General features: G+C 50.3%; 1 protein-coding gene across 1 annotated transcript in view; it reads right to left on the bottom strand.

The window, feature by feature from the left end:
* The window catches only part of LOC119954285 (parathyroid hormone/parathyroid hormone-related peptide receptor-like), a 197,019-nt gene that overhangs the window by 73,800 nt on the left and 98,722 nt on the right, over nucleotides 1-24,497 (bottom strand). Inside the window, exons 8-9 of the mRNA XM_038779379.1 lie at nucleotides 16,503-16,656; nucleotides 12,702-12,762 (exon numbers count right to left, since the gene is read on the bottom strand). Coding sequence (XP_038635307.1) covers nucleotides 12,702-12,762; nucleotides 16,503-16,656 — 215 coding nt within the window. The remainder of the gene's footprint in view (nucleotides 1-12,701; nucleotides 12,763-16,502; nucleotides 16,657-24,497) is intronic.

Raw genomic sequence — 24,497 nt, 5'->3', positions numbered from 1 at the left:
GGTCACTTCGGAAAATCGTACGCCCACAACCAATTCCCCCTCCACTTCCGTCTGTTGAAGCGCCACCTCAAGACACCACAAACCACGATTCCACCAGTCGTGACTCCCACACGCCTACCAAGACACCGGCATCCCCTCCGCCACCTCTCCAGAGGTCATCAAGGATAAGACGGGGACCCCCGAGACTGGACTTATGAACATTTGCCTTCTTATGTCCTCCGTATATACAAGTCATGCATATCAGCTGGTTTGTGATGCAGAGCGATACCAGCAGCGTAGGTTCAATCCCTGTACCAGCTGAGGTTATTCATGAATACCCCGCCTTCTCAACCTTGCCCCCTCACCTGAGGCGTGGTGACCCTCAGGTTAAATCACCACCAGTCAGCTGTCAAAGGGGAGAGCAGCCTTTGATCCTCTGACATTCTGGCGACATTTACATCGTATGTTGTTTGGGGCAGCGGGGTAGCATTGTGGATAGCCCAATTGCTTCACAGCTCCAGGGTCACAGGTTTGATTCTGGCTTGGGTCATTGTCTGTGCGGAGTTTGCACATCCTCCCCGTGTGTGCATGGGTTTCCTCCGGGTGCTCCGGTTTCCTCCCACAGTCCAAACCAGTCCAAGGGGCTGGTTTAGCTCACCAGGCTAAATCGCTGGCTTTTAAAGCAGACCAAACAGGCCAGCAGCATGGTTCGATTCCCGTACCAGCCTCCCCGGACAGGTGCCAGAATGTGGCGACTAGGGGCTTTTCACAGTAACTTAATTGAAGCCTACTCGTGACAATAAGCGATTTTCATTTCATTTCATTTCAAGATGTGCAGGTTCGGTGGATTGGCCATGATAAATTGCCCATAGTGTCCAAAATAGCCCTTAGTGTTGGGTGGGGTTACTGGGTTATGGGGATAGGGTGGAGGTGTGGGCTTGGGTAGGGTGCTCTTTCCAAGAGCCGGTGCAGACTCGATGGGCCGAATGGCCTCCTTCTGCACTGTAAATTCTATGATCAGGTTGTTTTCTTGAATACTGTCAACCATAGCTATCATTAGACAGGCATACAAAAAGAAAAAAAAATGGGGAGATGTAATAATATGCAGACACTTAACCAATGGGTCATCAGAACAGGACACAACTAATGGGCAATCAGTACACCCAGCAGTGGCATCACCACAAGAGGGCACCACACGTCCACTATAAAATGACAAGGCACGCAGTACCTGCCCCTTCCAGCGGCAGAAACCTGGAGAGCAAGATGTGTGTAGTTAACAGCACCGTCACACCATTGCACATGGTCTAGAGCAAGCTCATATAGTTAGTAGAGTATACTGTGTTACTAGAGTCAGTTTAGTAGTGTGTAGTCATTTAGGAGCTTTATTAACCGCTCAATAAATACGTTCAACTTACCTCAAGGTCTGGAGTATCCTTCAGCAACGCCTACACCAAGTCGCGGCTTATGTTACTCAAAGTAACAGGAGGAAACCGGAGCACCCGGAGGAAAACCACGCAGGCACGGGGAGAACGTGCAAACTCCGCACAGGCAGCGACCCTGCCGGGAATCGAACCTGGAACCCTGGAGCTGTGAATCAACTGTGCTAACCACTATGCTACTGTGCTGCCCTAATCTCCTTTAATCTCCTTCACCCCAATTGCTATATCTAACTGCTTCTTGAAAACATCATCTTACTCTTTATCATGGTTTGTGTTTCCCGACATCTGACGCATCTGTGTTGACAGAACATATCTGGAGTTCGTTTGTCATTTTGTACCAGGTCCCTGAGCCTCTTGTCACCCAGCTGTTCTCGAGTCCAAAGTAACTGACGATAAAATGAGAGTGGTACCGCCCTTGATTATCCTGAATGGCCTCCTCTCTCAATTTACAGCGATGTATATTATTATTATTATGTATGTAGGAGGGGACAGAAAGGCTTTCACTTGTATCACGTCTTTCATGAGCAAAGCACTTGACAACCATTGGCATGGTTTTGAATTACTGTCAATGTTTAATTTTATTACATGGGTGGCACGGTGGCATAGTGGATAGCTCTGCTGCCTCAGAGCACCAGGAACCCGGGCTCAATTCCGACCTCGGGTGACTGACTGTGTCGAGTGTGTATGTTCTCCACGTGTCTGCGTGGGTTTCCTTTGTGTGCTCTGGTTTCCTCCCTGTGGTAAACCACTTTTAGTATATTATATGTATTGTGGTAAACTGTTACTGTACTATATGTATTGTGGTAAACCACTGCCTGATGACTCCGCCTCCCCTCAGGCTCGGTATAAAGGTGGCTGACCTCCGGCCCTGCCCAAGTTTGGGATCAGAGGCCAGGAGGCTTTCTGTTTAGCTTAATAAAGCATCAGTTTCGTTCACTACTCGTCTTGTGATTAATTGATGGCATATTAAGTTAATAAGCTAAACTTTTAAGATGAATTCATCACTCAAGCCTGATTGCCTGGAGCAGGACCCACAGGCAGCCGATGCCACTGCAACATTCAAACACTGGCTAAGCTGCTTCGAAGCTTACCTCGGATCCTCCACCGACGACGTCACTGACCTCCAAAAGCTTCAAATACACAACGCATAGATGAGCCCGCAAGTTTCTCTTCTATTAGTGATGCCGCCTCGTATACGCAGGCAATAATGCTGCTGAAGGGATAGTACGTAAAGGCATTAAACGAGGTGTACACCAGGCACCTCCTTGCCACGAGGCGACAATGCCCCGGAGAATCACAAGCCGAATTCCTGCATGCCTTGCGGGTACTCGGCCAGAGCTGTGCTTGCCAGGCGGTATCGGCTGTCCAATACACAGAGCTGCTGATCAGGGACGCCTATGTCGCGGGCATTAAATCCAATTATATGCGCCAGCGTTTGCCAGAAGGGGGCACACTCGGCCTCCCAGAGACAGTGCAGCTCTCAAACTCACTGGAAGTGGCTTTCCAGAACATGGAGGCCTACACCTCCGACCTCGGGCCGCCCCCAGCTGCAGCGCCACCCGCCATGTGCAACCCGTGGGGGCTGCCAGCTTCGCCGCCATCTTTGATTTCACCTGCCATGCGCGACGCATGGGGGCCGCCACCTTGGGACCACTCCATAGTCTCCCAGGACCCCTGCTCACCTGGTCGTACGCTGGCCACCGCTACCTCCAACCGGCCCACCCATCACCTTCCGTAGCTCACCTTCCATCACACTCGACCTGTCTCGACCTCATCACCTTATGAAATCCACGATGACCGTCCAGATCAACGGGCACGAGACGGCCTGCCTTTTCAACTCCGGGAGCACAGACAGCTTCATACACCCAGATACGGTAAGGCGCTGCTTCCTCCCAATTTTACCCGTGACCCAGAAAATCTCCCTGGCTTCTAGATCACATTCCGTAGACATCCGGGGGTACTGTGTCACGACCATTTTGGTACAATGCATAGAGTAAACTAATTTTAAGCTCTACATCCTCCCCCATCTCTGCGCTGCCCTATTACTGGGGTTTGACGTCCGGTGCCACCTCCAAAGCCTTACCTTAAAGTTCGGTGGACCCCTGCCCCCCTCACCGTCTGTAGCCTCGTGACCTTCAAGGGCGCCCCACCCTCGCTCTTCGCTAACCTCACCCCGGACTGTAAGCCCATCGCCACCAGGAGCAGACGATACAGTGCCCGGGACAGGGCCTTTATCAGGTCGGAGGTCCAGCAACTCCTACGAGAGGGGATAATTGAGGCAGATGGCTGTCTCTACCACTTCCTCAGGGTTCCCTTCGGCGTCACCAATGGGGTTTCGGTCTTCCAGTGAGAAATGAACCGAATGGTTGACCAGTACAGGCTATGGGCCACGTTCCCGTACCTAGATAATGTCACCTTCTGCGGCCATGACCAGCAGGACCATGACGAAAGCCTCCGGCATTTCCTCCACACAGCTAAGTTCCTTAACCTCACATACAATAAGGAGAAATGCATTTTCCGCCCAACACACCTTGCCATCCTTGGCTACGTTATGGAAAACGGAGTCCTCGGGCCTGACCCCGACCGCATGTGCCCCCTCCTGGAACTCCCCCTCCCCCACTGCCCCAAGGCCCTGAAGAGATGCCTGGGGTTCTTTTCTTACTATGCCCAGTGGGTCCCTAATCATGCGGACAAGGCCCGTCCACTCATTAAATCCACCATTTTTCCCCTGATGGCTGAGGCCCGCCTGGCCTTCAACCGCAGCAAGGCAGATATTGCCAAAGCCGCGATGCACGCTGTGGACAAGTCCATTCTGTTCCAGGTGGAGAGCGATGCGTCGGACTTTGCTCTGGCCGCTGCACTCAACCAGGCGGGCAGGCCCGTGGCTTTCTTCTCCCGTAAACTCCATGCCTCTGAAATTCGACACTCCTCCGTCGAAAAGGAAGCCAAGCCATTGTAGAAGCTGTGCGGCATTGGAGGCATTACCTGGCCGGCATGCGATTCACTCCCCTCACTGACCAACGGTCGGTTGCCTTCATGATTAACAATACACAGCGGGGCAAAATCAAGAACAACAAGATTCTGAGGTGGAGGATCGAACTCTCCACCTACAACTACGATATCTTGTACCGACCTGGGAAGCTCAATGAGCCCCCAGATGCCCTATCCTGTGGTACATGTGCTAACGCACAAGTAGACCGACTTTGGGCCATCCACAATGACCTCTGTCACCCAGGGGTCACCCGTTCTTTTCATTTTATCAAGGCTCGCTACCAGCCTTTCGCATCGAGGAGGTCAGGACCATGACCAGGGACTGCTAGGTCTGCGCGGAGTGCAAACCGCACTTCTATCAGCCAGACAGAGCGCACCTGGTAAAGGCTCAGCATTGACTTCAAAGGTCCCCTCCCCTCCACTGACCATAATGTGTACTTCCTCAATGTTGTTGACGAGTACTCACGATTCCCCTTTGTCATCCCATGCCCTGACATGACCTCTGCCACCGTCATCAAGGCCCTGCACAGTCTCTTCACCTTGTTCGGTTTCCCCACCTACATCGATAGCGATCTAACGAGTTGCGTCAGTTCCTGCTCAGCAAGGGCATCGCCTCAAGCAGGACAACCAGCTACAACCCCCGGGGAAACGGGCAGGTGGAGAGGGAGAACACGATGGTCTGGAAGGCCGTCCTTCTGGCCCTACGGTCTAGATGTCTCCCAGTCTCATGCTGGCAGGAGGTCCTTCCCGATGCGCTCCACTCCACCCGGTCGCTCCTGTGCACTGCCACCAATGAGACCTCTCACGAACATATGCTTGCCTTCCCTAGGAAATCCACCTCCGGGGTCTCGCTCCCATCCTGGCTGATGGTCCCAAGGCCCATCTTCCTTCGGAAGCATGCAAGGAGTCATAAATCGGATCCCCCTCATCGAGAATGTCCTGCTCTTCCATGCCAACCCACAATTTGCCTATGTCATGACGGGCGGCAGGACACAGTCTCCCTCTGGGATTTGGCACCTGCTGGTTCCCCAGCGACCATCACCACCACCACCGACCCTACACCATCTCCCTCCACCACTACCGGGCTACTTCAAGATTTGGCACCCGCAGGCCCTCCGCCGACCATCACCACCACCCCCGCCCCTACTCCCCAACCCCCCCCCCACCAACTCAACGACTGGGTGAAGAAGAGGACAACACGATCCCGGATGCGCAAGTCTTGACACCAGTGCCCACACCAGAGCCAGGACTGAGGCGATCATGGTGGAAGGTCAAGGCCACCGACAGACTTGACCTTTAAGTCCATTTCACCCCAGCTGGACTCTTTTTTTTTAACAGGGGGTGAATGTGGTAAACCACTGTTAGTATATTATATGTATTGTGGTAAACTGTTACTGTACTACATGTATTGTGGTAAACCGCTGGCTGATGGCTCTGCCTCCCCTCGGGCTCGGTATAAAGGTGACTGACCTTTGGCCCTGCCCCAGTTCGGGATCAGAGGCCAGGCGGCTTTCTGTTTAGCTTATTAAAGCATCAGTTTCGTTCACTACTCGTCTTGTGATTAATTGATGGCACATCACTCCCACAGTTCAACAATGTGCAAGTGTGGTGGATTGGCCTTACTAAATTGACCCTTAGGCTGGGGCTGGAAGAATAGGGCATGTTTTGGGCCTGGTGGTCTTTCAAATGATTGGTGTAGACTCGATGGGCCTCCGTCTGTACTGTAGGGATTCTATGATTCTATGGGGCATATGAGATCCCACAAAGGAATGTGGCAACATTCACATAATCAGACTCAGGAACAAAAGGGAGAAATATTGACCAGGAGACCCGGGAGAACTCTTTTATTCTTTGATGGAACCATCAATTCACCAGACACGTGTGTCCGATATGAATATAGGCTTTAATCTACTTACTACAGAGCCAGCCTGTTACCCGTTGATGAACTTTCAGTGAACTGCAGGCTGACTCTGGACAAGGGTATTTATACAGCGGCACTAGGGGGAGGAGTCATGGGCGGAGCCAAGGGTGGAGCCCTGTACAAGCTCCTGAGCATTCCCAGAGCTACTCCCCGTAGTGGTCGGATAACGCTACTGCGCTTACAAAGATATAGTGTGAATTATCATGTTACATTCACCACATTCACCCCCTGCAAAAAAAATCAAGTCCGGCGGGGGTGGTGTCCTACAGCGTCAGTCTGTCCCCTGGTCGAATTGTCCGCTGTGATCTGCGGAGCACCGGGGTTGCAGCCTCTTGCGGTGGCTGGATGGGTGTTGTGTGCTGGGGTATGATGGCGGACTCCAGTGAGGGTTGTATCCGAGCTTCATACTCTCCTGGTTCGACCGGGGACTGGGGAGCTGGGGGCTGGCCGGCGCGGGTGCGCGGAACTGGTGGAGCGAGCTTGCGGGCTCGGGAGCGCGAGGGGGCGGCAGCATGGGGTGTAGGGTGAGAGCTGCTTCTGTGGGGATAGAGGGGGCACTGGATCCGGCAGGTGCCAGATCCCGGAGGGATACAGTGTCCTGACGGCCGTCAGGGAACTCAACGAATGCGTACTGGGGGTTAGAGGGGAGCAGGCGCACCTTTTCAACAAGGGGGTTGGTTTTGTGTGCCCTGACGTGTTTCCTCAGATGTACGGGGCCCGGTGTCCTCAGCCATGCCGGAAGTGAGACCCCGTGGTAGTGCCCCTGGAAAAAATGAAGAGCCTCCCGTGAGGGGTCCAATTGGTCGCTGTGCATAAGAGGGACCTAATAGCGTGAAGCGCGTCTGGGAGGACTTCCTGCCACTGGGAGACTTGGAGCTTTCTAGACCGGAGGGTCAGTAGGACGGTCTTCCAGACCGTCGTGTTCTCCCTCTCCACCTGCCCGTTCCCCCTGGGGTTGTAGCTGGTAGTCCTGCTCGAGGCAATGTCCTTGTCGAGGAGGTACTGATGCAGCTCATCGCTCATGAAGGACGAACCCCGATCGCTGTGTACGTAGCTGGGGAAACAACACAGGGTGAAGATGCTATGCAGGGCCCTAATGACTGTGTGGGAGGTCATGTCGGGGCACGGGATAGCGAATGGGAAATGGGAGAACTCGTCTGCGATGTTTAAAAAGTAAACATTCTTGTTAGTTGAGGGGAGTGGCCCTTTGAAATCAATCGCGAGGCGTTCAAAGGGCCTAGAAGCCTTGACCAGGTGGGCCCTGTCTGGTCTATAGAAGTGCGGTTTGCACTCCGCACAGATCGGGCAGTTCCTGGTGACTGCTTTTACCTCCTCGTTGGAGAAAGGCAGATTTCGGGCCCTGATGTAGTGGGCGAGCCGGATGACCCCCGGGTGGCAGAGGTCATTGTGGATGACTTTCAATCGGTCAATCTGCGCGCTGGCGCATGTCCCGCGGGACAGGGCATCCGCAGGCTCGTTGAGCTTCCCGGGTCGATACTTAATGTTGTAATTGTAGGTGGAGAGTTCGATCTTGCACCTCAGAATTTTGTCGTTTTTAATTTTGCCCCTTTGCGAGTTGTCGAGCATGAAGGCAACCGATCTTTGGTCGGTGATGAGGGTGAACCTCCTACCTGCGAGGTAGTGCCTCCAGTAACGATAGCCTCCACAGTGGCTTGTGCTTCTTTCTCGACTGAGGAGTGTCGGAGTTCTGAAGCGGAGAGGGTACGGGAGAAAAATGCGACTGGTCTCCTTGCCTGATTTAAAGTGGCTGCAAGAGCTACCTCTGAGGCGTCGCTCTCTACCTGAAATGGAGTGGATTCATCCACCGCCCGCATGACCGCTTTGGCGATGTGCTCCTTGATGCCGTCCAAGGCTTGGCGTGCCTCAGCTGACAGGGGACATCGTGTGGCCCTAAAGAGTGGGCGGGCTTTGTCCGCATATTGAGGGACCCACTGGGCATAGTAGGAAAAGAAACCCAAGCACCGTTTGAGGGCCTTGGGGCAATGGGGGAGGGGGAGTTCTAAGAGGGGGCGCATACGGTCCGGGTCTGGGCCCAGGACTCCGTTTTCCACGACATAGCCGAGGATGGCTAGTCTGGTTGTGCGGAAAACGCATTTCTCCTTGTTGTACGTGAGATTCAGTTTCTGTGCCGTCTGGAGAAAACGGTGGAGGTTGGTGTCGTGGTCCTGCTGGTCATAGCCACAGATGGTGACATTGTCCAAGTACGGAAACATGGCCCGCAGCCCGTACTGGTCCACCATTCGGTCCATTGCTCGTTGGAACACCGAGACCCCATTAGTGACGCCGAAAGGGACCCAGAGGAAATGGAAGAGGCGGCCATCGGCCTCGAATGCTATGTAGTGGCGGTCCTCCGGGCGGATTGGGAGCTGGTGGTATGCAGACTTTAAATCCACCGTGGAAAAGAGCCGGTACTGGGCGATTTGGTTTACCATGTCTGCAATCCTGGGGAAGGGATACGCGTCGAGGAGCATAAATCTATTTATGGTCTGACTATAGTCGACAACCATGTGGAATTTTCCCCCGGTCTTAACGACCACCACCTGAGCTCTCCAGGGACTATTGCTGGCCTCTATAACCCCCTCACTGAGTAGCCTTCGGACCTCTGCTCTGACAAATACCCTATCCTGCAGGCTATACCGCCTGCTACGAGTGGCTACGGGTTTACAGTCCTTTGTGAGATTGGCAAAGAGAGGAGGAGGGGGGGATTCGCAGCGTAGCGAGGCTGCAGATAGTGAGTGGGGCAGGGGTCCGCCGAAGCTGAGGGTGAGGCTCTTGAGGTTACATTGAAAGTCTAGGCCTAATAAGAGTGGCGCGCAGAGGTCAGGCAAAACGTAGAGTTTGAATTTAGAGTAGCTAGCGCCTCGGATTGTGTGTCGCGGCGGTGCGCCCCTAGATCTGGACCGAGTGGGAGCCTGAAGCGAGCGAGATAGTTTGCTGCATGGGGAAAATGGGCAGCGAACAGCGTCTTACCAGGTCTGGGTGTATGAAGCTCTCAGTGCTCCCGGAGTCGAAGAGGCATGGCGTTTTGTACCCGTTGATTTGGACCTCTACCATCGAATTTTGCAGATGCTTCGGGCGTGATTGGTCCAGAATGACTGCGCTGAGTTGCGGGTAGTCGGCGGCTCGATCAGCTGTGCTGGAGTGGCCCCGTTATGACTGCCCTCTGAGTTCATAGTCGCATTCCTCCGATGAGTTGTCCGAACGTGGAGATGCAGGTCGGGCCCGTGGATTGCACGCGGCGGGCGGCGAGGAACATGGCGTCCAAGATGGCGGCCCCCAAGAGTCGTTCGTGGCCGGCCGCATGGTGGAGGTTTGCCAAGATGGCGGCCCCCACGGATCGCACGTGGCGGGAGGGGGTGGAGTCGGGGCATAGGCCGCAGCGTTTCGGGCCCCGCGGGCCTGCGGGTGTGGGGAGCGATTACTTTGTGCCGCTGGGGAGTTGGAAGCTGGGGCCCTTTTAGCGAGGCACACTCTTGCGTAATGGCCTATCCGCCCGCAGCTGCTGCAGGTTGCATTGCGAGCCGGGCAGTGCTGCCGTGGGTGCTGATTCTGGCCGCAGAAATGGCAGGCTGGAGCAGCATAGTGGCTGGCTGGGGCAGCATGTTAGCTGGGCGGCCGTGTAGCACAGGCCTGGGGGAGTCGCTGGTCGGGGGTCCATGATTGGGTCGCGGGGTCCACGGGGAACGAATTAAGGCTGCGGAAAGAGACCTCCATCGTGGCAGCAGTTTTTAAGTCTTGGGCCCCCTTTTCCAGCAGTCGTTGGCGCACATAATTAGACCTGAGGCCCGCTACAAAAACATCGCGTACAGCAAGTTCTCTGTGTTCAGCCGCGGTAACCGCTTGATAATTACAGTCATTGGACAAATTATTGAGTTCCCTTAGAAATTCGGCGAATGATTCTGTAGGACGCTGGCGATGAGTCGTGAACACATGGCTTGTGTAATCTTTGTTAATGGGCCTTACATATATCTTATTGAGTACTGCTAGCTCTGCAGTATATGAACCGGCCGAGTTTAGTTCCGGAGAGATTCTGTGGCTCACCCTCGCATGCAGTAGACTTAACTTCTGTTCTTCTGTCGTTTTGGCTGTGATCGCTTCTGCCAGGTAGGCCTTGAAGCACCGCAGCCAGTGGGAGAAGATTTCTTTAGCCTCTGCATCCTAAGGGTCGAGTTCCAGGCGTCCAGGCTTGAGGGCTGATTCCATGATCGATCTTGACTGTTCTTAAGTCGATTAAATTGATGGAACCATCAATTCACCAGACATGTGTTTCCGATATGAATATAGGCTTTAATCTACTTACTACAGAGCCAGCCTGTTACCTGTTGATGAACTCTCAGTGAACTGCAGGCTGACTCTGGACAAGGGTATTTATACAGCAGCACTAGGGGCAGGAGTCGTGGGCAGAGCCAAGGGTGGAGTCCTGTACAAGCTCCTGAGCATTCCCAGGGCTACTCCCCCTAGTGGTCGGATAACACTACTGCGCTTACAAAGATATAGTGTGAATTATTATGTTACATTCACCACATTCTTCTTCACAGAAAAGGCTGCAGCCCCAGATTTGTTCCATTCCCAATCCCCACACAGGTGCCTGAAGTCCATTTCTCAGCACAATTTACTCCCTGTAAATGATAACAGAACTAATAAAAGGGGAGACAGAAATGGCAACTGGCCCTGACTGGAGATTTTTTTCAATAATGTAAGGAGGCACCTTGAAGAAAACCAGAATCCCTGAAGAGCTGCCTGAACGGGGTGTGGATAAGATACCAAGCAAACTGTCATCAGTGAACACAGAAGATTTGAATGCATTCCTGATTGAATGGACCATGAAGGGAAAGGGGGAGAAGAAGAAAAGTGAAATGCTTGGATTAAATACAGAAAGACAAGCCCAGTGAGGGGTGGATTAACTGGCCTTTTCTGTGTTCCTGTGACAGAGATCTCATCTCTGCTTCCAGGGTAATTAAAACTAGAGAGAGAATAGAGACAGATTACAGCCTTTTGCTTCTGGTGTCTCCTCTCTATTCACCTAATAAAGAAAACAATTGCACTTCTGCCGAGACTTTCAAAGCTTCAGCATGTTCCAAAGTGAATTACAGCCAATGAGATACTTTTGAAGAGTGTTTTGCCACATGGTTGTGGTCATGTTGGAAATGGAGGAGCCAATTTGCACTTAGCGAGCTCCCAGAAACAACACTGTGATAACTAACCAGATAATTGTATTGAAGGCTAAGGGATAAATATTGGCCAAGACATCAGGGAGAAATCCCCTGGTCATCTTTGAATACCGCTATAGAATCCTTCAGATCCTTAGACGTGAGACAAAATAATTCAAAACAATTGGCAAAAGGAGTGGAAGTGATGTGAAGAAAAATGTTTTCATCCAGAGGGTGGTTGGAGTCTGGAATGAACTCCCCAAGAGAGTGGTGGAGTCTGGAATGAACTCCCTGAGATGGTGGTGGAGTCTGGAATGAACTCCCTGAGATGGTGGTGGAGTCTGGAATGAACTGCCTGAGATGGTGGTGGAGTCTGGAATGAACTCCCTGAGATGGTGGTGGAGTCTGGAATGAACTCCCTGAGATGGTGGTGGAGTCTGGAATGAACTCCCTGAGAGGGTGGTGGAGGCTGGGATGAACTCCCTGAGAGGGTGGTGGAGACTGGAATGAACTCCCTGAGAGAGTGATGGAGTCTGGAATGAACTCCCTGAGATGGTGGTGGAGTCTGGAATGAACTCCCTGAGAGGGTGGTGGAGTCTGGAATGAACTCCCCAAGAGGGTGGTGGAGTCTGGAATGAACTCCCCAAGAGGGTGGTGGAGTCTGGAATGAACTCCCCAAGAGGGTGGTGAAGTCTGGAATGAACTCCCTGAGAGAGTGGTGGAGGCTGGGATGACCTCCCTGAGAGGGTGGTGGAGTCTGGAATGAACTCCCTGAGATGGTGGTGGAGTCTGGAATGAACTCCCTGAGAGGGTGGTTGGAGTCTGGATCGACGAGGTGCTCAAAGCATAATTGGATTGTTATCTGAAAATAGAGAATGCGCCACATCATGGGGATAAGGCAGAGGAGTGGGACTGGGTAGAATGCTTTTGCAGAGAGACAGTGCAGACTTGATCGGCCAAATGGCCTCCTTGTGCACTGTAAAGATTCTGTGATAACATCTCATCCAACAGTGTAGCACTCCTTCAGTACTACCCTGGCGATTATGTGCTCTAAATGCCCCACCAACATCAGGCTTTGGACTGAACCAGAGTTGGCCAGCCAGCTTTCAAAGACTTTACACTGCTCCAATGTTTAGGCAGTGCCAGGCATTCAGCAAGCCTACATAACACCTCTGCTGTTGGAATCAAGAGAGTACATACTGTGTATCAGCAAGCGATGCCCTGGCACTCCCCCATACAGCCACCACCACAGCTGGAACACCTGGGGACAATTCAGAAACAGCTGTTAGAGATCTCAAATCCACCATTCAGTACACACAGCAGCTAACAACAACAAAAATGTATTTATATAGCAACTTTAATGGTTGTGAAACACGACAAGGGGTGTTACTGAACATGACCTGGTCCATAAGGAAATAATACTGGTGGTATGTTTTAACAAATGTCTTAAAGGAGAACAGGGAGGTTTAAAGATGGAATTGCAGAGTTGAAGGGCTCAGTTAGCTCAGGCCCTCAATGGTGGTGCAATTAAAATCAGGAATGTTCAAGAGGACAGGCTTGAAGTAGGGCAGATAAATCTGAGGATTTTAAAGGTGGAAGAGATTGCAGAGATTGGGAGGGTGAGGCCTTGGAAGGATTTGTAAACAAGGGTGGATTTTTTTTAAAATCGAGGCATTGCTTAAATAGTGCCAGTTGTTGTAGTCCAAAAAATTACCAGTGAAGGATGGTACTGGAGCCAAACATTACTCAGCCTAACATTTATTTACAGTGTGAAACATCACAAGCATTCTCCTCCAAATCCGACCACACTCTAGTTTCAGCAAATGTTTCCTCGTATGTGTTCAAGTGAAATCCAAATTAAGAGCACAGGATATACAAAAAATAGGAGCAGGAGTAGACTATTCGGCCCATCGAGCCTGTTCTGCCATTCAATACGTTCATGGCCGATCTTGGGTTTCAACTCCACTTTCTCACCTGCTCCGCATACCCCTTAATTCCTTGAAACCAGAAATCTCTCGATCCCACAGCTTTAAATCTATTCAACAATGGAGCATCCACAACTCTCTATTCTAGAGAATTCCAAAGAATCGCCGAAATGATCAGCTCCTTATCCTCAGACTGTGCCTCTAGTTCTAGGGGCAGCACGGTAGCATTGTGGATAGCACAATTGCTTCACAGCTCCAGGGTCCCAGGTTCGATTCCGGCGTGGGTCACTGTCTGTGCGGAGTCTGCACATCCTCCCCGTGTTTGCGTGGGTTTCCTCCGGGTGCTCTGGTTTCCTCCCACATTCTACTACCCTATTGCCCAGTCACTTAACCTGTCCTTATCACTTTGTAGCCTATGTCTGCCCGACAGTTTGGCTTCCACCTCACTTTGTAACATCAGCAAACTTTGATATATTACTCAATTAAGGCCCTCCACTTGCATATATTTAGCATAAGTGACATAAAATGCAGGGATTCTATATTCCCACCGCTCGTTAATGGGGTTTCCCATTGAAACCCCCAACACGATCAGGAAACCCGTGGCAGGGGTGCTCTGCCGATGGGAAAAGTGAGTTGCAACGGCCGGAGAATTCCGGCCAGAGTTTTTAACCCTCTCACTCAGCCCAAAAGCAAATTCCCAGCCTCGTGACTCTCTGTGTGAAATATCCTCTCCAAAGCATCTCTGTTCTCTCTATATTGCATTCAATGCTCTAACTGAACACTGAAGAGGGGCTGACATCAGTTCATCATTATCTCTTGGATTATATGCTCTGAACCTCCTGTGACAAAACCTAGAATCTCATCAACCTGAGGTGCTGCCGTTAATGTTCTTTCATGTTGTGCCCCCCAATCCCTTTGATCTCCCCCAACCCTCGGTCTACCCTCATCCACACTCTGGCTATTGCTGCAGCTTTTTAACCAAAATGTAACATTCCATCCTGAATTCCCCTACCGGCCTCCCCAAACAGGCGCCGGAAAGTGGCGACTAGGGGCTTTTCACAGTAACTTCATTGAAGCTTACTTGTGACAATAAGCGATTATTATTATGTCTCTGCTTTGGATCTCCTTCATGACCTTATTAACATCCCTTTGCAATCTTCTTTGATCTGCTGAAGAATTATCTGCATTCCAATGTTTTTCACCTGAGGAAGGAGCAGTGCTCCGAAAGCTAGTGTTTGAAACAAACATGTTGGACTTTAACCTGGTGTAAGACTTCTTACAGTTCTCACCCCAGTCCAACGCCAGCATCTCCACATCATAAAATAAAGGCCACAGACTTAAAAACCATAAATGTAACACTTCAACTCATGAAAGGAGGGAGACAGGAAGCTGGAAACTACAGGCCAATTAGTTTAACCTCTGTCATTGGGAAATTACCACTAGGGAGGTAGTAACAAGATATTTAGAAAATCATAATACAACCAGGCAGAGTCAACATGGTTTTGTGAAAGGGAGATTGTGTTTGATAAATTTATTAGTGTTTTCTGAGGATGTAACAAGCAGGGTGGATAAAGGGGAGCCAGTAGATATGGTTTGTTTGGATTTCAAAAAGGAATTTGAGAAGGTGCCACATAAAGATTTATGACATAAGATAAGAAGACACAAGTCGGTTAGCTCAGTTGGTTGGACAGCTGGTTCGCGGTGCCTAATCATGTAGGTTCAATTCCTGTACCGGCTGAGGTTATTCACACTGACCCGCCTTCAACCTTGCCCCTCACCTTAGGTGTGGTGACCCTTAGGTTAAGTCACCACCAGTCAGCTCTGTAAAGTGAATACAGGAATATTTTTCTGGGACTATGGCGCATTATTAAAATGGAGAGTGTTGGTAATTATAGATGAAAGTAAATGTCTAAAATTCCACAAGAGAGACAAAGGTGTTTTGTTTGTGGGTGGCAGTGGCTGGCATGGTGGCACAATGGTTAGCACTGCTGCCTCACAGCTCAATTCTGGCCTTGGGTCACTGTGTGGAGTTATTGAGCCGAGGGATGAGGACGTCAAGAACAAGAACAAAGAACAATACAGCACAGGAACAGGCTCCAGGCCTGAGCTGACCATGCTACCTGCCTAAACTAAAACCGTCAGCACCTACGGAGTCCGTATCCTTCCATTCCCACCCTATTCATATATTTGTCTAGATGCCCATTAAATGCCACTATCATGCCTGCTCCCATCACTTCCCCAGGTGGCGTGTTCCATATATTTATCACCCTCTGTATAAAAAAACTTGCCTTGCACGGGCAGCACGGTAGCCTTGTGGATAGTACAATCGCCTCACAGCTCCAGGGTCCCAGGTTCGATTCTTGCTTGGGTCACTGTCTGTGCGGAGTCTGCACATCCTCCCCGTGTGTGCGTGGGTTTCCTCCGGGTGCTCCGGTTTCCTCCCACAGTCCAAAGATGTGCGGGTTAGGTGGATTGGCCATGCTAAATTGCCCTTAGTGTCCAAAATTTCCCTTAGTGTTGGGTGGGGTTACTGGGTGATGGGGATAGGGTGGAGGTGTTGACCTTGGATAGGGGGTAGGGTGCTCTTTCCAAGAGCCGGTGAAGACTCGATGGGCCGAATGGCCTCCTTCTGCACTGTAAATTCTATGTAAAAATTCTATGTAATCTGTTCTAAACTTTTCCCCACACACTTTAAACCTGTGTCCGCTAGTACTTGACTCTCCTACCCAAGAAAAGAGCACCTGACTATCTACTCTGTCCATGCCACTCAAAATCTTGTAGACCTTCGGACCCCGGAAATGTAGATTTTAGTTTAGACGGGCAGCATGGTCGGTGCAGGCTTGGAGGGCCGAAGGGCCTGCTTCTGCGCTGTACTTTTATTTGTTCTTTGTTCTTTGACATCTAGCAGGTCGCCTTCAACCGCCGTTGTTCCAGTGAAACAAACTGAGTTTATCTAACCTCTCCTCATAGCTAATTGAACCTCTCCTCATTGCAGTCATTGAGAGACAGACACCAATCAGAGGCAGACACTCGACCAAGCAACCACTACATAGGATAGGATGTGCATCATTCTTACCCCAGCCGATCAGAGTTAATGCCCAGAGATATTTCTTGTCCGATCTGAAAGCCATGAAGATCAGACTGTGCAGGTAGAGGCCCTCCACCAGGATCCAGTAGTAATTAGTAGCGAGAAAGTACAGGAATATCGTCACTGCCACTTTACAACCAGCCTGCAAATGTACATTTCAGTTACCACACTGGAAAGACACTGGACGCAATACTGATGTGCTGTGTGTGTGTCATTAGCTGAAACATTCAGTTACACAGTGCACACTTTCCAGGCACGAGTTGGCCAACTAACCCCTCAGTATGGCAGGCAGGTAGAAAGTGGGTGTGCATTTTCAGCAAGAATTGTATCAACGCCCCCTCCCCCACACACCTGGACTCGCCCCCTCCCCCAGAGACTTGACCCTTCCCCACCCACCTCTAACCAACCAAATCCTTACTGACTTACCTGAACACTTCGCTTCCCCCTGGCCTGCCAGGTTCACTCGGCCCTTTAAATCTACCTGCTTTACTGCAGCCAGTGTGGTTAAAAAAAAGAGGGGGAAGCCACTCAGTCCACGTGCAATGAGGGGTGGGCAATAATAAGCCAGTAATACCCAGAATAAATAAAAAATATGTTGAGAAATCTTTAAATAGAAAAACACAAATGGGGTGTGGCCTCTCCGTACTGACTGGAGTTACATAGCGCTGGGTCGTGCGGAGACTTTTTCACTGCAGCTCCAGTGAACGGAGATTTGAACCAAGATTTCCGGAGGAGGTTAGTGCGTTTCAAACTCCAGTGGGCCAGGGCCTTCCGCCGCTGGGTGGGAGTTACGATCCAAAAATAGATTAATATTATTCTTGGGATGTGAACTTTCCGGCAATTTGACATTTCTGCCCGTCCCGAGAGGGCGAATCTGAAAGACTTGATTGCCCACTTCACAGGGAAATTATTGTGGGCCTGGAGCCCTGGGGTCACAGCAGCAGGTTCCCTTCCCTGGAGGATATTAGTCAACCAGTCTTACAGCATTCCAGCTGCTTCCCAGTCACTATTTCCAATTTTTACCAGATCTCTCCATCAGGATTCAAACTGTTATCCCGGGATTTGGGTTGTAGAATTGTTACTGTCCAGAAGGAGCCCACTGTCCTAAACCAGCCCAGATCTTCATACATGGATAGAGGATTGGTTAATTAATAGAAAGCAAAGAGTGGGGATTAATGGGTGTTTCTCTGGTTGGCAATCAGTAGCTAGTGGTGTCCCTCAGGGATCCGTGTTGGGCCCACAATTGTTCACAATTTACATAGATGATTTGGAGTTGGGGACCAAGGGCAGTGTGTCCAAGTTTGCAGATGACACTAAGATGAGTGGTAAAGCGAAAAGTGCAGAGGATACTGGAAGTCTGCAGAGGGATTTGGATAGGTTAAGTGAATGGGCTAGGGTCTGGCAGATGGAATACAATGTTGACAAATGTGAGGTTATCCATTTTGGTTGGAATAACAGCAAACGGGATTATTATTTAAACGATAAAATATTAAAGCATGCCGCTGTGCAGAGAGACCTGGGTGTGCTAGTGCATGAGTCACAGAAAGTTGGTTTACAGGTGCAACAGGTGAGTAAGAAGGCAAATGGAATTTTGTCCTTCATGGCTGGAGGGATGGAGTTTAAGACTAGGAAGGTTATGTTGCAATTGTATAAGGTGTTAGTGAGGCCACACCTGGAATATTGTGTTCAGTTTTGGTCTCCTTACTTGAGAAAGGACGTACTGGCACTGGAGGGTGTGCAGAGGAGATTCACTAGGTTAATCCCAGAGCTGAAGGGGTTGGATTACGAGGAGAGGTTGAGTAGACTGGGACTGTACTCATTGGAATTTAGAAGGATGAGAGGGGATCTTATAGAAACATTTAAAATTATGAAGGGAATAGATAGAATAGATGCGGGCAGGTTGTTTCCACTGGCGGGTGAAAGCAGAACTAGGGGACATAGCCTCAAAATAAGGGGAAGTAGATTTAGGACTGAGTTTAGGAGGAACTTCTTCACCCAAAGGGTTGTGAATCTATGGACTTCCTTGCCCAGTGAAGCAGTTGAGGCTCCTTCATTAAATGTTTTTAAGCTAAAGATAGATAGTTATTTGAAGAATAAAGGAATTAAGGGTTATGGTTTTCGGACCGGAAAGTGGAGCTGAGTCCACAAAAGATCAGCCATGATCTCATTGAATGGCGGTGCAGGCTCGAGGGGCCAGTTGGCCTACTCCTGCTCCTAGTTCTTATGTTCTTATGTTCTAATGTGACTGAATAAGGTGCAGCTCAATGCACAAGCTGCTGCCATTCTGGATTGGTAACAAGCAGTCATTAATGTCAATGACGCTGGGCTTCAAGGCGAGTTTCACAGTGTCTTGCAGCATTTTCTTTATCCTCGCCAGAACATTGACCATTTGAGATCTGAGAAAGCAGAATGTGATGGGGGAGATGCTGAACCCAATACACCTGTGTCTAAATCATCAACCGAGGTGAAGGAAAACAGAACATCACAGCTGTACTACGGGAGGACACCTCAGAGGGCAGCGAGGCTATGTGGGTAGATATCAGGAAAAGAAGGGTGCAGTCACAATGTTGGGGGTTTAGTACAGGCCTCCCAAGAGCCAGCGGGAGATAGAGGAGCAGATAGGTAGACAGATTTTGGAAAGGAGTAAAAGCAACAGGGTTGTTGTGATGGGAGACTTAAACTTCCCCAATATTGACTGGGACTCACTTAATGCCAGGGGTTTGGACGGGGCAGAGTTTGTAAGGAGCATCCAGGAGGGGTTCTTAAAACAATAGGTAGATAGTCCAACTAGGGAAGGGGCTGTACTGGACCTGGTATTGGGGAATGAGCCCGGCCAGGTGGTAGAAGTTTCAGTAGGGGAGCAATTCGGGAACAGTGGCCACAATTCAGTAAGTTTTAAAGTGCTGCTGGACAAGGATAAGAGTGGTCCTAGGATGAATGTGCTAAATTGGGGAAAGGCTAATTAAAACAATATGAGGCGGGAACTCATAGAAGAACCTAGATTGGGGGCGGATGTTTGAGGATAAATGTGGGAGGCTTTCAAATGTCAGTTGAAAGGAATTCAGGACCGGCATGTTCCTGTGTGGAAGAAGGATAAATATGGCAAATTTTGAGAACCTTGGATAACGAGAGAGTAGGTCTCATCAAAAAGAAAAAGGAGGCATTTCTCAGGGCTAGAAGGCTGGGAACAGACGAAGATTGTGTGGAATATAAGGAAAGTAGGAAGGAACTTAAGCAAGGAGTCAAGAGGGCGAGAAGGGGTCACGGAAAGTCATTGGCAAATAGGGTTAAGGAAAATCCCAAGGCTTTTTAGACGTACATAAAAAGCAAGAGAGTAGCCAGGGAAAGGGTTGGCCCACTGAAGGGTAGGCAAGGGAATGTACGTGTGGAGCCAGAGGAAATGGGCGAGGTACTAAATGAATACTTTGCATCAGTATTCACCAAAGAGAAGGAATTGATGGATGTTGAGTCTGGAGAAGGGTGTGTAGATAGCCTGGGTCACATTGAGATCCAAAAAGACCAGGTGTTGGGCGTCTTGAAAAATATTACGGTAGATAACTCCCCAGGGCCGAATGGGATCTATCCCAGAATACTGAAGGAGGCTAGAGAGGAAATTGCTGAGGCCTTGAAAGAAATCTTTGCATCCTCACTGTCTTTAGGTGATGTCCCGGAGGACTGGAGAATAGCCAATGTTGTTCCTTCGTTTAAGAAGGGTAGCAAGGATAATCCAGGGAACTACAGGCCGGTAAGCCTTACGTCAGTGGTAGGGAAATTACTGGAGAGAATTCTTCGAGATAGAATCTACTCTCATTTGGAGGCAAATGGACATATTAGCGTGAGGCAGCATGGTTTTGTGAAGGGGAGGGCGTGTCTCATTAACATGATAGAGCTTTTCGAAGAGGTGACAAAGATGATTGATGCAGGTAGGGCAGTGGATGTTGTCTATATGGACTTTAGTAAGGCCTTTGACAAGGTCCCTCATGGCAGACCGGTACAAAAGGTGAAGTCACACGGGATCAGGAGTGAGCTGGCCAGATAGATACAGAACTGGTTTGGTCATAGAAGGCAGAGAGTAGCAATGGAAGGGTCTTTTTCTGATTGGACGGCTGTGACTAGTGGTGTTCTGCAGGAATCAGTGAACAAGAACAAAGAAAATTACAGCACAGGAACAGGCCCTTCGGCCCTGCCAGCCTGTGCCGATCCAGATCCTTTATCTAAACCTGTCGCCTATTTTCCACGGATCTACTTCCCTCTGTTCCCCGCCCGTTCATATATCTGCCTAGATGCATCTTAAATGATGCTAACATGGTAGTTGTTATGGGGGACTTTAACTTTCCAAATATTGACTGGAAATACTATAGTTCGAGTACTATAGATGGGTCAGTTTTTGTACAGTGTGTGCAGGAGGGTTTTCTGACACAGTATGTAGACAGGCCAACAAGGGACGAGGCCACATTGGATTTGGTACTGGGTAATGAACCCGGCCAGGTGTTAGATTTAGATGTAGGTGAGCACTTTGGTGATAGTGATCACAACTCGGTTATGTTTACTTTAGCAATCGGCAGGGATAGGTATATACCGCAAGGCAAGAATTATAGCTGGGGGAAAGGCAATTATGATGCTATTCGACAAGATTTAGGATGTATAGGATGGGGAAGGAAACTGCAGGGGATGGGTACAATCGAAATGTGGATCTTTTTCAAGGAACAGCTACTGCGTGTCCTTGATAAGTATGTACCTGTCAGGCAGGGAGGAAGTTGTCGAGCAAGGGAACCGTGGTTTACTAAGGAAGCTGAAGCACTTGTCAAGAGGAAGAAGAAGGCTTATGTTAGGATGAGACATGAAGGCTCAGTTAGGGCACTTGAGAGTTACAAGTTAGCCAGGAAGGACCTAAAGGGAGAGTTAAGAAGAGCGAGGAGAGGACACGAAAAGTCATTGGCGGATAGGATCAAGGAAAACCCTAAGGCTTTCCATAGGTATATCAGGAACAAAAGAATGACTAGAGTAAGATTAGGGCCAATCACGGATAGTAGTGGAAAGTTGTGTGTGGAATCAGAGGAGATAGGGGAAGCATTAAATGGATATTTTCCGTCAGTGTTTACACTGGAGAAAGACAATGTTGTCGAGGAGAACACTCAGGTTCAGTCGACCAGGCTAGATGGAATTGAGGTTCAAAAGGAGGAGGTGTTAGCAATTTTGGAAAATGTCAAAATAGATAAGTCCCCTGGGCCAGATGGGATTTATCCTAGGATTCTCTGGGAAGCCAGGGAGGAGATTGCAGAGCCTTTGTCCTTGATCTTTATGTCGTCTTTGTCGACAGGAATAGTGCCGGAAGACTGGAGGATAGCAAATGTTGTCCCCTTGTTCAAGAAGGGGAGTAGAGACAACCCTGGTAATTGGAAGGAGTAACAGGAATGCAGAGTACTGGGCTAATGGCAAGATTCTTGGTAGTGTAGATGAACAGAGAGATCTCGGCATCCAGGTACATAAATCCCTGAAAGTTGCCACCCAGGTTAATATGGCTGTTAAGAAGGCATATGGTGTGCTAGCCTTTATCAGCAGGGGGATTGAGTTTCGGAGCCACAAGGTCATGCTGCAGCTGTACAAAACTCTGGTGCGGCCGCACCTGGAGTACTGCGTGCAGTTCTGGTCATCACATTATAGGAAGGATGTGGAAGCTTTGGAAAGAGTTCAGAGGAGATTTACTAGGATGTTGCCTGGTATGGAGGGAAGGTCTTACGAGGAAAGGCTCAGGGACTTGAGGTTGTTTTCGTTAGAGAGGAGAAGGCTGAGAGGTGACTTAATAGAGACATATAAGATAGTCAGAGGGTGAGATAGGGTGGACAGTGAGAATCTTTTTCCACGGATGGTGATGACCAACACGAGGGGACATAGCTTTAAATTGAGGGGTGATAGATTTAGGACAGATGTCAGAGGCAGTTTCTTTACTCAGAGAGTAGTAGGGGTGTGGAACGCCCTGCCTGCAACAGTAGTAGACTCGCCAACTTTAAGGGCATTTAAGTGGTCACAGGATAGACATATGGATGAAAATGGAATAGTGTAGGTCAGATAGGCTTCAGATGGTTTCACAGGTCGGCGCAACATCGAGGGCCGAAGGGCCCGTACTGCGCTGTAGTGTTCTATGTTCTATATTCTATGTTCTATGCCCGCCCCTACCACCTCCGCCGGCAAAATATTCCAGGCACCCACCACCCTCTGCGTAAAAAACTTTCTAAGCATATCTCCCTTAAAATTTCCCCCTCTCACCTTGAAATCATGACCCCTTGTAATTGACACCCCCACTCTTGGGAAAAGCCTGTTGCTATCCACCCTGTCCATACCGCTCATGAGTTTGTAGACCTCAATCAGGTCCCCCCTCAACCTCCGTCTTTCCAACGAAAACAATCCTAATCTATTCAACCTTTCTTCATAGCTAGCGCCCTCCATACCAGGCTAGGTGAATCCTGGTGAACCTCCTCTGCACCCACTCTAAAGCATCCACATCCTTCTGGTAATGTGGCGACCAGAGCTGCATGCAGTATTCCAAATGTGGCCTAACCAAAGTCCTATACAACTGTAACATGACCTGCCGACTCTTGTACTCAATACCCCGTCAGATGAAGGCAAGCATGCTGTATGTCTTCTTTTGACCACTCTATCGACCTGCGTTGCCACCTTCAGGGTACAATGGACCTGAACTCCCATATCTCTCTGTACATCAATTTTCCCCAGGACTCTTCCATTGACCGTATAGTCCGCTATTGAATTGGATCTTCCAAAATGCATCACGTCGCATTTGCCTGGATTGAACTCCATCTGCCATTTCTCTCTCCAATCTATCTATTATTTGCTGTATTCTCTGACAGTCTGACTGTATTCTCTGACAGTCCCCCTCGCTATCTGCAACTCCCCCAATCTTGGGCGGCATTCTCCCCTACCCGGCGTGATGGAGGGTCCCGGAGTAGGGGAGTGGCGCCAACCACTCAGGGGTCGCGCCTCCCCAAAGGTGGGGAATTCTCCCCACCTTTGGGGGCCAGCCCCGCGCCGGAGCGGTTGCCACCAGAAGACCGGTGCAAAAAACCGGCGCCCCCGGCAGCGGGGCTGGCCGAAAGCCTTTCGCCGGTCCGCGCATGCGCCGGCAGTGACGTCAGCGGCCAGCTGGCCACTGACGTCACTGCCGGCGCATGCGCGATGCGGGGTTCTCTTCCGTTTCCGCCATGGCGGAGTCCGTGGCGGACGCTGAAGAAACGAGTGCAGCCAGGGCACTGGCCCGGACTCTGAGCGGGGGGCCCCAATCGCGGGCCAGGCCACCGTGGGGGCACCCCCGGGGGTTCGATCGCCCCCCCCCGCCCCCCCAGGACCCCGGGGGCCTGCTCGCGCCGCTGAGCCCGCCGTTCCAGAGGTGGTTTAAACCTCGGCGGCGGGAGAGGCCTCCCATCGGCGGGACTTCGGCCCATCCGGCCGGAGAATCGTCGCAGGGGCCTCTCCGATCGGAGTGGCGAGATTCCCGCCACCGCCAATTCCCGGGTGGCGGAGAATCTCTGCCACGGCGGGGGCGGGATTTTAGGCGACCCCAGGCGATTCTCCGACCCTGCTGGGGGTCGGAGAATTTCGCCCCTAATCTGCAAACTCGACCAATCACATCTGTAAACTTGCTAATCAGAACACTGATACATTCGTCCAGATCATTTCTGTATATCACAAACAACAGTGGTCCGAGCACAGATCCCTGTGGAACACCACTAATCACCTTTCTCCATTTTGAGACACTCCCTTCCATCACTACTCTCTGTCTCCTGTTGCCCAGCCAGTTCTTTATCCATTTAGCTAGTACACCCTGAACACCATGCACCTTCACTTTTTCCATCAACCTGCCATGGGAAATTTCATCAAACGCCTTACTGAAATCCATGTATATGACATCTACAGCCCTTCCCTCATCAATTAACTTTGTCACTTCCTCAAAGAATTCTTTTAGGTTTG

This window comes from Scyliorhinus canicula, chromosome 19 (genome assembly GCF_902713615.1).
Source record: "Scyliorhinus canicula chromosome 19, sScyCan1.1, whole genome shotgun sequence".
NCBI classification, from domain to species: Eukaryota; Metazoa; Chordata; class Chondrichthyes; order Carcharhiniformes; family Scyliorhinidae; genus Scyliorhinus; species Scyliorhinus canicula.
The sequence above is the reverse complement of the archived record's forward strand: the minus strand, read 5'-3'. Positions and strand labels throughout refer to the sequence as shown.